Source organism: Stegastes partitus, unplaced genomic scaffold, assembly GCF_000690725.1.
Source record: "Stegastes partitus isolate 25-593 unplaced genomic scaffold, Stegastes_partitus-1.0.2 Scaffold249, whole genome shotgun sequence".
Classification (NCBI taxonomy): domain Eukaryota; kingdom Metazoa; phylum Chordata; class Actinopteri; family Pomacentridae; genus Stegastes; species Stegastes partitus.
The window spans coordinates 83,730-100,701 of record NW_007577980.1 but is presented as its reverse complement, the minus strand read 5'-3'; the positions used below and the strand labels follow the sequence as shown (position 1 = coordinate 100,701).

The 16,972-nt window shown below is 41.5% G+C and overlaps 1 protein-coding gene across 3 annotated transcripts in view; it reads right to left on the bottom strand.

Annotated features, from left to right (window-relative positions):
• Positions 1–1,736: 1,736 nt before the first annotated feature.
• Positions 1,737–16,972, bottom strand: part of LOC103357349 (uncharacterized) — a 34,333-nt gene continuing 19,097 nt past the window's right edge. For all 3 annotated transcript variants that reach the window (XM_008281877.1, XM_008281879.1, XM_008281880.1), the window contains exons 8-17: positions 13,007–13,535; positions 12,416–12,575; positions 12,124–12,240; positions 11,898–12,005; positions 11,609–11,765; positions 10,878–11,496; positions 10,594–10,741; positions 10,415–10,504; positions 10,129–10,324; positions 1,737–9,287 (exon numbers count right to left, since the gene is read on the bottom strand). In XM_008281877.1, coding sequence (XP_008280099.1) covers positions 2,509–9,287; positions 10,129–10,324; positions 10,415–10,504; positions 10,594–10,741; positions 10,878–11,496; positions 11,609–11,765; positions 11,898–12,005; positions 12,124–12,240; positions 12,416–12,575; positions 13,007–13,535 — 8,903 coding nt within the window. In that variant the 3' untranslated portion in view covers positions 1,737–2,508. The remainder of the gene's footprint in view (positions 9,288–10,128; positions 10,325–10,414; positions 10,505–10,593; positions 10,742–10,877; positions 11,497–11,608; positions 11,766–11,897; positions 12,006–12,123; positions 12,241–12,415; positions 12,576–13,006; positions 13,536–16,972) is intronic.

The window sequence follows — 16,972 nt, the reverse complement described above, 5'->3', positions numbered from 1 at the left end:
ATATAAAGACGTCTTACCATAGGTGAAGTAGCTGCACCACCTCAGAGTGGAAAAAGTCAGCTAAAAGCAATAGTTCTGCATTTGTTGTTACCTGATTAAAAGGGCAGAAGTATTGGAATAAAAATGTGTTCAAAGCACCAAAAGTACTCAGGATGACTCATTTAGAATAATTTACTCCTCAAGCACATGTCAACTTCATTACTTGAAACTCAAACGATAATTTAAATAACTCATATGCCAGTTGACCTGCAAGGTGGATCGGTGGTTAGCATCGCTGTCTCGCAGCACGAAGGTCGCCAGTTCGCCTCCCGGTAAGGGCACCCAGGATCATTCTGCGTGGAGTTTGCACACAGTTTCTCCCACACAGTCCAAAAACATGCTGAGGTTAATTGGTGATTCTAAATTGTCCCGTCTGTCTCTAAGAGTAGCCCTGTGATAGACTGGTGACCTGTCCACGTTGACCCCTGCCTTCGCCCTAAGTCAGCTGGGATAGGCTCCAGCCTCCCCGCAACCCTAGTGAGGATTAAGTGGTGTATAGATGATGGATGGATAAGCCAGTTGACAGACAATTAATTGGCAACTACTCAGTTTAATTTGCTTTGTTTGGTTTTATAAGCAAATATAGTGACAGCAACTTTTCCAGTGTGAAGGTTTACTCATTTTATAGCTTTCTGTGTGTAGTAAATTGAACCACTTTTGTTTTTGACTGTTGGTCAGAAAAAGAAAAAAGCAATGTCAATATATGGGTTTTTATGTTTTATATATATGTGTGCGTGTGTGTATTTTCTAATAATAAAGATAATTGCTGCTTGCATATTTACAGTACGTCTATGATGAATGTTCTCTGAGGTTTTCTGGGTCTTTATTATGTTATTAAAAAAAATTGAGGCATTTTAATAAAACACGCTTCGCAACAAAAATCATGACTTAAATTGTGTAAACCCACACAAAATGGAATAAACCAAATGTGTGTGTGTGTATAATGTTGTTTGAAATCCTTGTTCCTCATTCTATTTTAGCTGCAAAACTCCCATTTCCTTAGGGTGCCAAAAAGTACTCTATTACTTTGAAGCATAAAAACTACTCATAGCGCTGAGCCGAATTATCAAAAACATAATGCCAAAACTGTAATGATTTATCAATTAATTTTAATGAGTTAAATAAATATGTAACTATGTATAAAAACATGAATTGGAAGTGGCAGTTCCTATTGCAGCTTGGCTACAGGAATGGACAAGCACACTGACAGGGAAAAGGGGGAAAAGAAAAATGAGACAGAGGAGGGGAAATCATAATAATATCAGTACTTGAGTTACAGTAGGTTCAACTTCAGCAATTACCAAAGCTTCTGCCGCCCCCTTTTGGTCAGACACAAGCTCTGCAAAACACTGTGAAGGGTCATGGACAATGGACTGTTTTGGACAAATAATCTACATGTTAATTAAGAGTAAATAATGTGCCAGAAAAGAACTGCTTGGAATAGAGATCATGCCATAATGTGTCACAACTAGTTAAGGATCTGACATTTCCTTCAGTTACCTGGATATATTAGGCACGTAATGTGCAGTTATGACTACAATCCAGCTTTTACATCCAAACTTGATTAATCCCCACAAAGATAGTAGTGTTGGCACTGTGCTTTAATATGGCATTTGTTTTAATAGATGTTGGTACCATCTACTTTTGTTTCCTTTAATCAATCCAAAAAACAATGACAAAATTAGACTTACAACAAATTTAAAAGGTATGTCTTTTTATTGATTTCTTGCATGGTAACAGTGAAACAAGCCATAATAATTAGGGCTACACTACTGACACTATGGCTATGTTAAAAATAATAATAAAAAAACAACAACAAAGAAACTGTACATTTTCTGTACAAAACATTTCTATTTCCAACAAGAAATACACAACAAGTTGAATTTACAACTGCTCAATTGCATGTAAGAGGCAATTTAATTAATAATGAAAAAACAAATGAAACACATCTACTTTGAACACAACAAAACAAATTAACACAAATACATCTGCCTCTGACCATTTCTATGACAAGTTACAATGTCAGATTTTCTCATGGCTTTACCTGTAGGTCAAGCTGAAACGTCAGGAAGACAAGGAAACCGCATTCCTTGAGGAAAAAAATACATTCAATGGAAGTTAGGCTTAAGTATTTTTTATCCAGTGTGATGATGCTAGGCGGGGGTTTTGCAGGTCTAGAACATCAGCCTTCATGATCTTTTGTGATATTTTGCCTGACTCTAATTCGGCCCAGCGTCGCTTCTATTTCTGTCATTGTGCATCTTTTACATCCCCTGTTTATCAGTTTAATTGCCCCCTTCCCGTTCTTTCTTCTTCCCTCCTCTATCTTTACACCTACAGGTGGATTTCCCGGTCCCTGTGTTCTGACCAACCCTCTTTGTTGCCAGAGTGGTCTACTTCTACTCAATTCAATGTCTGTTGGATGACCCATTTGTTTTTGTTTGAAGATAAAGACATCATGATTCTACATCACATGTTTGGGAAATGTATTAGACCCTCTGTTGGAGTGGGTAGTAAGGCACCTCTGTGTCTCGGGGGTCTTATGGGTTGCTGATTTTGTGGGTTGTCCAAAGGAGTAAATGATTTTCCTCCTCTGTTTAGACCTGGACCTAGAGACCTATTGAATGGTACTGAATATGGATCACTAGGGTCTTGAAAACTAGGAGCCTGATGAGGAACTTTTCTTTCACTACTAAAAGTTTGACCCCGCTGCTCTGGTTCCCCATCCCTCATGTCTGGGTCTCTGAAATCTGATTGCTCAAATCCCTGTGAGTCCAAACTGGAGCTAATCATTTCTGGACCTCTTCTCTCAGACCCAGGAAACCTAACAGTTCCATGTCTTAAATCTGAACTTTTAGGTGATGGCCCCCTCATATCTCTTTTATCAGGCCCAAGTCGTCTCATTTTTGGACCTCTCCTTTCCCTTCTAAAATCCTGCTCAAATTCTTGTCCAGGATTTTCCATGTCAACAGCACATCTTTCAGATCTTATGTCCCCACAATCTGAAAGTCTCCCTTCAGACCCTAAATCTTCAAAGTTTGAATTTTGATTTCCAGGTCCCGGGGGTCTCAAATGTGGGCCTCCTGGGCCTCTTCTATAAGCCTCAGGTCTTTCCATGTTTGACACTCTCATGCGCCCCCTGAAGTCTGGCTGCCTCCAGTCATTCTCCATATCGGGATGTCCTTGCATATCTGATCCTGTTTCTCTATTGTGTGACTCTCGTTCCCCTCTAAAAAATGGCCCAGCACCCCCTCTATCAGGCTCTCTCCATTTATGTCCATGTCCTCCCCTACTGGGCCCTGGGCATCCCATATCTTGATTATCCTGAACAGGCCCTGGACGCCTACAACCAGGACCATTCCATTCATCTTCCGGATACACATTTGGTCTTTCCCGTACGAGCCCCGGCCCCCTTCGTCCACGGCCTCTCCATTCACTACGAGGACCTTGTCTACTATGTTCTTGGCCCTGCTCATCTGAACATTCTTGGATAGGCCCTGCTCTCCAATGGCTATCTCTTTCCCAGTCATCTTCTGAAAATCCTATTTCAATTCCTAAAGCCTCCATATTGGGCCCTCTTCCATCTGACCATTGCTCCTCAGTGCCTGTGCCACTCCTATCAGTTGCATAGCCCTGGTCCAAGTCTGGTCCTGGTCTTCGAATATTTCTCCTCATTGGCCTTGGACCCCTAAAGTTCTGACCTGGCCTATCAAATCTTGGGACCACTAAACCTGGGCTTTCTTGAATAGGGTCAGATCCTCCCCAGTCATCTCTTATTTCATGTCTTTTATCTTCTATATTTGAACATGGGAAGTTTGGATCACCTGATATTCTCCAGTCAGGTCCTGGGCCCTCGATATGTCTTCCTTCAGGCCCAGGTTCCCTGAAGCTTGAGCCTGCTGGTTCTTGTCTGTCATGACCTGGACCCTCAATGTCTAGACCTCTACCTTCACAACCTGGTCCTACAAAACCTCGTGGACCTGTTGTAGTACGCCACTGACCCCTCATAACAGTTGCGTCAGACCCCACCCCTCTAAAGTGTGGTCCCCTCCTATCTGTCTGTGGGCTCTCCATATCTAGAGGTCTTCTTTCGGGCCCAGATTCCCTGAAGTTTGGACCTTCCATAAGTCTCTGGTCTGGCCCTGGACCGTCTGTGTTTGGACCTGCATGTTGAAACACTGGTCTCCCCATTTTTGGACCTCCTGGCCCTCTCCTGTTGAGCCCTGAAGTCTCCATACCAGAACCTGGTCTTTCCAGCCATGGTCCTCTGAAGTCTGGACCTCTCCTGTCAAGCCCTGGACCCTCCATATTTGGATGTCCAATTTCTGAGCCACGATCCCTGCAATGTGGCCTTCCTTGACCTCTACCATGAGGCCCTGGACCCACCACAGGTAATTCTCTGCTTTCAGGAACTGGTCCTCGGAAATCTGGACCTCCAGGTTCTCTCCTGTCAGTCCTTGGACCTTCAATGGTTGGACCTCTCCTTTCAGGTCCTAGTCCATCAGTAGGAAGACTTCTCCTGTCAGATCCCGGTCCCCAGAAATCTGGAACTATTGGTCTTCTCCTATCAGGCTCTTGACCATCTATCGAGGGACCTCTCAATTCACATCCTGACCCACTAAAATCTGGACCTCCTAATACTCTCCTGTCAGGCCTTGGACCACCCAGAGCAGGAGCTCTACTATCAGGCCCTGGGTCATGAAAATCCGGACCACCAGGTCCTCTTTTCTCAGGCCCAGAAGCCTCCATAAATAAGCCTCTGCTTTCAGGCGCTAGTCCCCTGAAACCTGGACCATGTCCTCTCCTGTCTGTTCCAGAAACCTCCATGGGGGGACCTCTCCTTTCAAAACCTGGTCCTCTGAAATCTGGATCTCCTTGTCCTCTCCTATCAGGCCCAGTACCAACCATATCTGGACCTCTCTTTTCAGGCCAGGGCCCCCTGAAATCTGCACCTGCTGGCCCTCTCACATCAGGTCCTTGGCTCTCTATAGCTGGACCTTTCCCCTCAGGCCCTGAACCTCGGAAATGTGGACCCACAGGTCCTCTTCTGTCAAGCCCATGACCCTCCTCAGCTACACCTCTATTTTCAAGTCTTGGTCCCAAAAAGTGTGGACCTCCTGGCACTCTCAAACCAGGTTTCTGATTGTTCATAGTTGGACCTTTCCTTTCAGATCCTTTGAAATCCGGACCTCTGTGTTCTCTCCTGTCATGAATTGGGACCTCTATGTCAGGACCTCTTCTTTCATGTCCTTGTCGCATGAAATCTGAACCTCCCAGTCCTCTTCTGTCATGCACTGGGACCTCCATGTCAGGACCCCTCCTTTCAGGTCCTGGTCCTATAAAATCCGGACCTCTTGGTCCTCTTGAGTCCTGCCTCAGGTCCTGCATGTGTGGCTCTCTCATTTCAGGCCCTGGTTGTCTAAGTCCTAGGCCTCCAACACCTCTTTTCTCAGGCCCCTGGCTCTCCTTGTCAAGGCCCTGCCGATCAGACTGGTGGGCTCTCCAGTTGTCTCTTATGTCTGATCCTGGGCCTTTCCAATGTGGATCCCTCATATGTGGACCCAGGTCTTTATTTTGATTCCTCTGACCTTTTATATCAGGACCAACAATACCTCTCCAATCTCTGTTTTCTGGGCCCTTTTGTTCATTTCTCCTGTCTGGCCATTGACTTTGTGTATTTCCTTCTTGCATGTCAGCATTCCTCCTATTATGGCCGGTTTCCCCACTAGCGCTACTTGAACTTCTTCTATCGCCCCTTGCGTCTGAGCGCCCCATGCCATAGATATCTTGACTAGGCTCCTTATGATTTCTTCCAGTCATATCTGGCGTTCTTATTTCATGCATAGTTTCTGATTTTCTTGTGTCAGGGCCATGTACACTCCTTTGTGCCCCTACATCTTGCTGTGGGACTTCTTGTCCAATGAAAGACATGTTAGGTTCACCATTTTTACAATTTAGGTTTAGTCCTGGTCCTCTCACATGCACACCTCTTTGTGCCCCCTGCTTTTCATCTGTTATTGCAGATAGTCTATCTGCCATTAGAAGTTTTCCCTCTGAGCCTATGGATGTACTTGAATCAAAACTCCATTCGTGAACATCAGTTACCCTGCTCAAGTCTACATCTCTTTCACGTGGCTGAAAGGCTCTTTTCTGGGAGCCTCTTTCTTCTAAAGCTGGACTGCCATCGTTCCTTGACTGCCTCTGAACTCCTCTTGAGCCCATCAAAGATGGACTCGAATCTCTTAGATACACACCCATCATATCAGATCTCAAAGCTTTGGAATGTCGACTTTCATCTCCATCTTTTTGTCCCATTTCTCCTATATCTGGAGCCCGACCTTCTAATTGTGGGCCCCCACATGGTTGTTCTATCCCTATTTTTATTGCATCTGCTTTGCCATCTGGATTTTCTGGCTGTGATCTATTCTCCTCTGTTTTTAGACACAGTAAACTTCTCTCCGGACAACTAACATTTTGGCTTCTCTCTTCAACAATAACCGGTGTCCTTGAGTCTGTATTCAAATTATACACTGCTGACACACAATCCCTTAACCTTGAGCCTCCATGATCAGGAACAAGTTTACCTGACAAATGACCATGCATGACTGGATTTGCCCTCTCATTCTGTATGCCTAATTCTCCCACATGTGGATTGCGATGTTGAATACATGAGTCTCTTATATTTGGCTCTAAACCCGGCACAGATATCCCTGGTTCCTTCACATGTTTTGCTTGACCACCAATTTCTTTCAAATCTGGTCTTGGATTACTAATACCTGGACCACTCGTACTCTGAATATCTGAGCGTGTAGCTGAACTTGGATGTCCTCCCCCTTGACTCATCATTTCAGGGTGCCTTAAGCCAGGGACCTTTAGACCTACATCTCTAAAAAGTAAGTTTCTCACATTTGAGACTGGCTCTCCAACAGTAGGACTCAAGTTATTGGACATTGTTACTTGACTACCAATGTGCAGACAATTATTTTCAGCGTTACCAAATTGCATTTGGACAATGGTATGCTCCTGGGGATCTCTGATTTCCTCTGTCTTAACAAAGTCATTCTTTTCTATGCTGTTGGGTTTTAGAAACTGTGGTTCTGGATCAGGGCTCTGAGGAGAATCTCGAATGGGTGGATCAATTTCTCTTAGTGGAACTGTGCTTTCAAATTTGCTGTTATACAGAGTTTCCTGTTGTGAGGGTTTATCCACTGGTGCAGAAGAACCACTAACTGTGGAATTTTTTTGAAGCTCCTGAAATTTTGGGGGTTCTGAAGTCTCAAGCTTAACATGTAAACAAGAAGCCAAATCTTTATCAGGGCTCTCAACAGGTTCTTTTTTAATAGTAACTAGTGAAGATGATGTGTTACCCTCTGCAAATAGTTCAGCAACAGAATCTAGAGCATGTTTTGATTTCTCAAGGACTTCAGGGAAGGGCCCTCTGTGCTGCTTTGGCGAAAGGGACACAGAATCTTTTTTTTGAGGAGATGACGACGACCTTCTATGTCCACGGGAATGTCGGCGCATATTATGGTCTTTACGATGGCGTCCATGCCGTTCAGATGGATCTCTAACTCTGTGCCTTGACCTGTCCCTTTCACTTCTTCTATGCCTATCCCTGTCTCGACGTCGTCGGGAATGTGAAGGAGAACGTCGCTGTGACTTTCTTGAAGGGCTCCTGTGGTGGTCCCTTTCACGTCGACTCCGCCTCTTTGGTGATGACCTTCGCTTTCTGCTATGTGAATTCGGAGACGTACCTTTGTGACCACCACTGTGCCCTGCTCTAGACAAAGAATCACTGGACTTTATACTTGCACCTTTAAATACATCCTCTTGAATTTCATTAAAAAGTGATTCATCTTCAGGATCATAGGCCACATCAGAATCTTCAATCTCTCCAGCAGAGGAATACTTGTCACATTCCTCAACATTTTCCTGTGTATCATCTTGCTCTGCAACATTTTCTGTATCATTTTTAAAATCATGGACTTCAGTTGTGTCTACCAGCTTAACGGTTTGTGAATCCACATTTGAATTATCCACAGTCTCTGTAAGATTGACAGTACTGTCTGTTGGATCTGAAGGCTTTGACTCTGTTTGTATTGTGCTACTGTGCAGTGATGACAATTGGTTGAGAGGCAAAGATTTTGATGGGGGAGATGTCAGGGAATCTGAAACAGAAAAGTGAGCCATGAACATACCCACAGCCTCCCTCTGCTGACGTAGTGCCTCTTCCTGCTCTTTCAACTGTCTTTTTTGCTCTTCAATTTGCTTATTTAGCTCCTCAAGCATCCGCTGTTGTTCACTCAGTGTTGCAGCTGAGACAACCACAGTGCCTGTAGGAAGGGTTGGCATTACTGCAGCTTGGGTAGAAGTTTGTGCTGCATTAGAAGAGGGAACTTCTGCTGGACAAGATGGAGAATCTAACGTTTGAGTTGGAACAGGGGGCTTTTTTACAGCAATACCACTTTGAATATCTTCAAAGATAGTCTCATCCTCTGGATCATAGGCCACATCATCCTCCACAATGCCTGATAATGCAGGGCCATCTGCCTTATTTTTTTTCTTGGTCTGTGGAGCAACAGTTTTATATGCCCCTGCTGGATCGTACTCTTCCTCTGGGTCATATGGTCGATCAAATTCATTGTCCTCTACTTCTATCTCTTTGATTTTAGATTTCTGTCCATACTGTTGGACAATTGGATCAACCATAGATCCAGACACCTGACTAAGCACTGCCATCTTCTTAGCACTTGCTGTTGTTTTTGCAGAACTTCCATCAGATGAGACAGTGGAGTCAGACTGCTTATTGCCAAACAAAGTCTTCAAGATAGTCTGTAGTGGTGTCTTATTACTGGATGCTGTTGAGAGATCCTTGTCAGAGATGCTATTAGAGGTGGGCTGTGTAGCAGCAAAAGTGGCTGAGGTAGAAACAGGGGGGGTCGCTCTAACTGAAGTCAAAACAGATGGTATGATAACTGACCCAGAAGAGGAAGAGTCCGACGGTGACCCAGGGCAAGATGGTGAGGCAGGAGGAGTGGTATTAGTAGGAGTCTCTGGATCATAGGGTTGGAATATCTCCAATTTGTCAGAACCATAGAGGACAGGTGGTTTTGGTATCCACATAGGGTCTCTGGACATGTGAACTCTGGGTCTCTTCTCTTCGGTTTCCTGAGGCAAGCATCCTGGACGTTTTGTCCTCTGGACGATCGCAAGACCCAGAAGAAGATTAGGCCGTTTTTTTTCAAGGCCTGAGACAAAGGGAAGATAAATGAATTATTCAAACACCTCTAAAATCCTAAATTCTAACAATTAGCTCTCTCTTATTCAATTTCTTTCAAATGCTTGACTAACAATTTTGATTAGAACACTTATACAATTTTTCTGATTCACAGTATAGAGAAATACATTAATGCAGGACTGTTTATTCAGACTGGGACCACTGATTACTTATCAATAATTACAAAAAAATCGGCATTCAGAATAATTAAAATAACAAAGGTGTAAATGCAACATAAAGCCAAATGGAATAAAAAGTTAAGCTGATCACTGACAAATTTTCCCAAGAGAAACTGTTCTCTCGTGTACAGCTTTGCCAACTGATGTCCGTATCCTTGGGTAAATACAATGTCTTACAGTAAAAGCTGGACACATTTTATAAATATTCTCAAATAATGCAGTCTGTGAATAAATATCTGGCCAAATTATTATAATTTTAACAGAGCAATTTACCTGAAAGTCTTAAATGTACAACATATTTAGATTGTATTAAATATCTATTCAGGTTTTCCGTTATATTTTCGGTTGTCTTTTATTACAGACAAAAAAATAAAAAATCTTCAGTGTTTTGCAAATTTTTTTAGGATCTTCCGTTTTTTTTCTGTGGTTCAATTGTGAGCATCCTAAAAGACACAACTGTATCTCAGCCATAACGGAGTGAACATTTTTCTCACTACAACTCAGTCAAGATCACTGCTATACAGGAGTGATTCTTATATATCACAATCTGTTGAGCCTTGAATTTGTTAATATAGGTTTTTGCCTGCGGGAAATGCAGGCTTTTAAGATGTGGTATTCAAAGCATTTTCCCACCTGGTCCTTCAAGAGGTTGTAGTATGGATGGGATTGATTCCTTTGAACTGAGTGGGACAAGGTATACGTCTTTGATGGAATTGCTACTATTGGCGACCACACCGAAACGACCTCTGCTGCTGAAATATGAAAACAAGGAGACATAGGCCACCTCTTCCTCCTCTGTTGCAGGCTGAAACCGGATCACACATAACTCCTAAAAAACAAACAAAAGTACATAAAATGTTGATATATTCCCCATGCTGTTATACAAGTTGCAGAAGGAAATACAAAATATTCTGCTTGCCTTAGTCACAGAGGTCTTTATCTTTGTTACATAGTCCCACACTGTCTCGGGCATAATTCGTCCCCCGATTTGTATGGTATCAGGTAGGTCCTGCACAACACACAAACACAAATGATTTTCATATATCTGTCATGTCAAAGACAGATCTCTGTGCTATATCTCAATAAAATTAAGTTTACCGCTTTAAGATTTTCAGCAGATCCTGAAACCAGATATGCCTTGGTGACAAACTTGGCTACACTCAGCATGTTTAAAAAGCCTTTCCACAGTATGTCTTGCTTAGCCAGGAACTGAGTGGTCTGGCCATCAACTGGGGACTCAGAGCTCCTGAAACCCAAACCACAACAGCACAAAAACAATTACATCCACACAATGTACAGATTTTGGATAAATGTCTACCACCTAAAAAAGAAAAAAAGAAAAGTTCATCAGCTTTAGTATACTTTAACCATTATTTAAATACCTTAAAGATGTGCCATAAAGTCGTGGATCTGCAGTGGAAGATGGTTTCATTAAGATGGATTTAGGTAATGTTATTGTTGGTGGTAGTGAGGGCGCTTGTGCCGAATGTGAGGCAGTAGCCTCTTTAATAGGGGCATAAGGAGCTCCTTCGTTATGGGTTGTGCTACTGGAACGAGAGGCGCTACTAGATGAAGCAGAGAACCTGCTTGCTGCCGTGCGGGGGTCACGTCTTGTGATGGTAACCGTGGAGACAGCTGGAATCACAACTGGTGTATATTCTCTCTTTTGTGTAGCAGCTTTAGGAGTGTCTGGAGTTGGGGACGCAGGGGACTCCATGACGGGGGAAGCAGGAGACTCTAAAGTAGGGGAGGCTGGAGAATCCATTACAGGGGAAGCAGGTGATTCTACTATTGTCAGGGGTGGAGGGTCAATAGTAAAGTGGGATGAAGGCTCCATTAGTGAAGATATTGGAGAATCCATGTCTGGTGAGTCAGGTGGTGCCCGCAGAGGGGAATCATCTCCTGCAGGCTTTCTCCAAGATGGTCCATGTTTATCTCTTCCTACAGATACCTTGGGTTTCTTCTTTGCTGGTTCCCCCTCTTCCACAGCCAACATCTGACCTTTGGGAAGAAATGACAAACTACTTTGAACAAACAAAAGTAAAAGCTGGTTGTTGGATAATAATGTCTGCTTAGTACTGCACAGCTATTGTCTAATATTGTTTTAATTTACCCGTGCATATCTTGCATTTCAGGTCAAAGAGATGAGTTTTGTGCTCTGATGTTGTGTCTTTAAGCATGCAGGCAAGAATATCTGGTACAGCACTGATCTGGCTTGGCTGGTTTGCTCTGGCCTTGACAGATGGAGCAGGAAGACTTCTCTTCTGTTCCTGAGAAGCAACACATACCAACACAACACAAACAAGACATAACTCATACAGATATCATAATGTCTATGACCTTTAAAAAATACGTGCATAAGGAGCAGAAGATACTTTAATGCAAATGAGACAGGTACACACCGTGCTATCAGGTCTTCTGTCAGGCCTAGTAGGTTTCAAACTGGGCAAATCAACCTTCACTGCTTCAGGTTTTTGGAAAGTTGTTGCTTTCGCAGCTACATCCTTAACCTAGAAATACAAAAGCAATGAAAGAAGATCATCACACTGTTAACAACAACGTTTGACGATTCTGAGTTAAATTCTACTTTCGTCTTAGTGGTTGCATTTTACGCATACCACCATTTACCTCAGTTGTTTCTTTTGCCTTTGGCTCAGGTGCCTTAGTAGCCTGCATGTCCTTCTGAGTCATCCTGACCAGTCTGAAGGGACCAATTTCTCCATGTACAACCCGATACAATAAGCCCTAAAGAAAATCCAGATCTGGACTGTTAATTTGCAAAAAGAAAATTCTATCATTTAAATTCTATAAAAAAGTAGTAGTTACTCTTACAAAACATGATCCGCAATATCATTATTTAAATATATGGTAAAAACACAGATCATAAAACTGAAACAGATTTTATTAAGTTTCAACAAACCTTGTTTCTTGGGTCTTTTAGGTTGAACATTATAGTTCTATACTTGTTCATGTATTTGCTGTCTGTGTTGCGAAATATGTCGAACATCTCCATCTCAATGCTCGCGACAAGCTTTGCAACTTCACTCTCAGACATCTCCAAATCCTCACAATCACACACCCTAAACAAATGAAAAGAAAACAGTCAACAAATTTGTTGTGCATCAGTGCTCTAGTAGATTAAGATGTATTTTTCACCCTTTAATTCATGTAAAAGTGGAACTGCCATTAATTCTACGTGTAATGTAAAAAACATGTTTATCTGGGAAGGGCACCAATTAAGAATATGTGGGTCATGTTGTTTATAAATGTGCATACTTTAAGAATATGCTACTAAAATATACATGAGAAATAAAATGAATGATAATGAATTTATGGTTATTTCTGCACGTCTATAAAACTATGCTCATGTTTTTCTATACATGTTTAACGATACTGTCGTTCAGAGATGTGCTCCAAGAATCAGTACTATATATATATAGACTCTTAATTACAGTTTTACAAAAATATGCCAAACTGACACTTTCATATAATGCTGTAAAGTGGTTCTCACCGTTTGAACAGGATGCTGCTGAGGGAGCGTTGGATGCTCTGTCTAACCTGGGTATTGGGCTGAGAGGGTCTGGAGGAAGGTGCACTGGGTGCAGGAGACACAGGAAGATTCCGTGTTTCATTAAGCAGCATGGGGGCTGAAGAAGGCTTCTGGCATGATGTCGTGGCTGGCACGTGGCTGGATGGAGACTGAGATCCAGATTGCTTCTTTGGTATCACGTATGCGGTCTTAGTGACCATAAGGGCCCCAGTCTCATGATGTCTGGGAGCTGAGGTGGTTGGGGATTCTGTGGTTGGAGACAGACTAGATTTTGCTGAAGTGTGTGGTATTGGGGGATCTGATTCTTCAGATTCGTGTTTTGGCAAGCTGCTATTGACTCTCTCCTTTGCTTTTTCTTGAGAGTCGCTCTGTGGTGGGTCTGCTTCAGGTGCAGGCTGGGAAAGCAGAGCCACATCTGTTGAGGGTTCTTCTGGACACTGGTTTGATGAAGCCTCACTGTCAGCCTCTTCCTTTTTACTGTCGTCATTAGCTGTTAGAATAAAGAACAGCAGGGAACTCTGTGTGAATATGGAGAAAGACTACTTATCTAATATCTGTACTATAAACAGACATGTCCACCAGATATGCAAATTAGTGGCTTATTAACAAACAAATCAAAATAGTTTACTGATCAAATCAGTTATCCATAAATATGGACTAAAAATACAAACATGCAAATTAACCTGTAACCAATATCGTGGGAAAATTACAGAATGGGCCTTTAATGTTTGATGGTGATTTGATGACTTTAACATTTTTAGAAGCGGCAAAAACTTCATGATAAGTTCTATTATTTAGATGATACAAACATTTCCTCTTAAACAGTTTGTATAACTGGTTGATGTTAAAACGAATATCTAAAAAAAAAAAAAAAATCTACATTGACTACACACTGGTGGTGCCTTGAAATTCTTTACTGAATAATTAAGGGGCCACTGAATAATATTAAATTCAGTAAATTTGGCATACAATTTTATTTTATTTGGTTTCACATAAAGATACAAAGGTTGGATTAAATACACTCTAAATGTTACCAAAGTTAGATTTCAATGATAAAATGTTTCACGCTAGAGAGCAGTCTGGGTCATTTATATTTATGTATATGGAAATACTTGCAAAAATGCAGATTGACACTGAATAAGTCTTAATTCAATTTTAACTCAGATATCTGATTTCTGTGGCATTTTGTATATTTTGAAAGAACTGATACGAGATTAAGACAGGAACAGTTGGAGTTCATTGGAAGGGAAATTGATCAGGAGGCATCTGAAATGTAAACCTATTAGCAGTATACAAACACATTCTTATACTGACGTTCATGTCAATACTTAGACATTCGTTGTAAAGTTTTCTCATGAGTCCTACTTCTAAAATCACAACACAGTTGATGGGGAAGGACAGATATCTGACGAACACTCTGGAGAGGTCTCTTCTCATTAGTTCACCACTCTGTGTACGGTCTGAGCACAGCATGTAGCATTACTTTCCACACGTGGAATAACGCCCAAGACCAACATGTTTGCAGGAATTGCAAAAAATATGCAGTTGTGACCCTGGTCTCTGCTCCAGCGACTATGCTGTTGAAACATCAGCTTTGTTTATCTTCTTTGATAGTTCCCTTTAGAATGTCACAACATTCATCTTGCTGTTAATATCATTCTGTAGTCTGTTGTCATTTCATAAGACCTGCTGTACAAAAATATATTTATTTTGGTAAGTGACAGAGTTCCAAAAAGTTCTGAAGTTCTTTGTCTTCTGCTCAAAGCTACTTTGAAATTTATGAAATATGAGTGTTTACTGTTGGATTACTGAGGCAAGGAAAACATGTTTAGTTTTGATAAAGGCTCATGAATTTACTTCCCATTTACCACCGCAGAGTGGGGTTTAACCGCACAGGTGCATAGATTCTGAGCTTTCAAACTCCTGAAAAATAGCAGCATTTTATCATTTATATTCACAGATAACAGCAAACACACAGAATCTTTGATAAATGTGGCAAACTGTCACGACACAACTTATTGACTCGCTGTGGCTGACTCACAAGGGCTTCCACGTGCAATTAGCAGGTGAAATAAAACTACCGGCTCTTCATAAATCACACCACCTACTAATTTATAATGGACCCTGTGAAAATAAAAGAGATGCACAGATAATTCTGATGTATTTATATTTAACGAGGATGAATGTTACCACCTGAAAATAAAGTTTCTGCTGACAAGGTTTGGTTTCACATTTCATGAATATGGAGAGTTAGAAATATTGGTGAGGAAGGTAATGATAAAAAGCTCGATCATGGATTGTAGTTTCGGTGTGTCAATTATTTTCTACACCGATATATATATATATATTTAGATCCTGTATTTAACCACCAGTTAATTAACGAATACTTTGATATATTTGTGGCCAGTGATGTACATGTGTAATGTCAAGGTGGTTCTGTGAGAAAACAAATTTTGTTCAACAGTTACACAACTGAGTCGTTATTTCTTTACTAATTGACCTCACTGATGTGACAAAGAGTGTCTTCTTTGCGTTTTTGTCATAGACAGGTCTAATCTGAAGTACACAAGCTTTATTATACAAACAAAAGTTTAAGTGTGTGTATTTATAATGAATTGTGGAAGTGGAAATGGGGCTCGAACATGTGCACGTGGTTCCACAATGACTGAGATTTATAAAACAAAAGCAGGCGGAAAAAAATGGTTGAAGAAATCTGACAAAATGCTTGTGTTACATTTCCATTATCAGTATTCGTCAAACTGTGTGAAAGGTCCCAGTGGATGAAATAAACAAGAGTTTGCTGATGCTATTCATTCTGACCTTTACTCACCCCAAATTCAACTTGGATTATTAGTTGGTCCCCTTATTATTATTAATGACTCTTAAAAATTATGGGATAGGTGGGAGAAAGCTTTTTTGCCTTCTGAAGGTGAGTGTGTCAGAAAATGTTTCCAAACCACTGGTGTACACAGAGTTCTAGTTGTAAGCTGGAGTTTAAGCAGCTGGTCCTTCGTGTTGTGTGCAACATGGGATGACATAATAAGCCACAAAGTGCAATGAATGGTTTCAGGGGTCACATGCTCGTGCATTTAAAAAATAAATAAATAAAAATCATGTCAAAGCTAATTTCTTCTAAATTTATTCTAAAAAGGTAAACATTAATTTATTATATATTTACAATATGTGAAGTCAAATATTTCAAGATTTTTTTGTTAGAATTAGATTACGGCTTATGGCTAATGGAAATCTGAAATCCACTATCTCAAATTATTATGACCTTTTTTTAAGATCAGTCAAAATCAAGGGTTTACAATGCATAAATCTCCAACTTCAGCAAACTTAATACTTGATTGTGGCTCTTTTGCCACCATTTACTGCATCAGTGGCGCATGGAATAGGAGGCCATCAGCCATTGGCACTGCTGAGGCATTATTGAAGTGCAGGTTGTTCTGATAATGGCCTTTAGCTCGTCTGCATTTTTGGGTCAAGTATTTCCTTGTGTTTCCTTTCGACAATGCCACAAAATGGGTTCTGTGGGGTTCCGGTCAGGGGAGGCCAATCACGCACAGTAACAAAATGGTCAGCAAACTATTGGGTAGTAGATTTAGCAATGGGGGCAGGTGCTGCTCGAAAACAAAACCGACATCTCCATAAAGACTTTGGGCTTGATAAAACACACTGGACCAACATCAGCAGATGGCATCGCACCTCAAATCGTCACAGACCGTGGAAACTTCATAATGGAATTCAGACACCTTGGATTTGGTGCCTCTCCACTCTTCCTCGAGACTCTAAAACCTGGATTTCCAAATGCAATACAGAATTTACTTTCATCCGAAAAGAGGACTGTTGGTCACTGAGCAACAGTCCAGCTCTTTTTCACCTTTGCCCAGGCAAAATATTTCTGATGCGGTCTCTGGTTGAGGA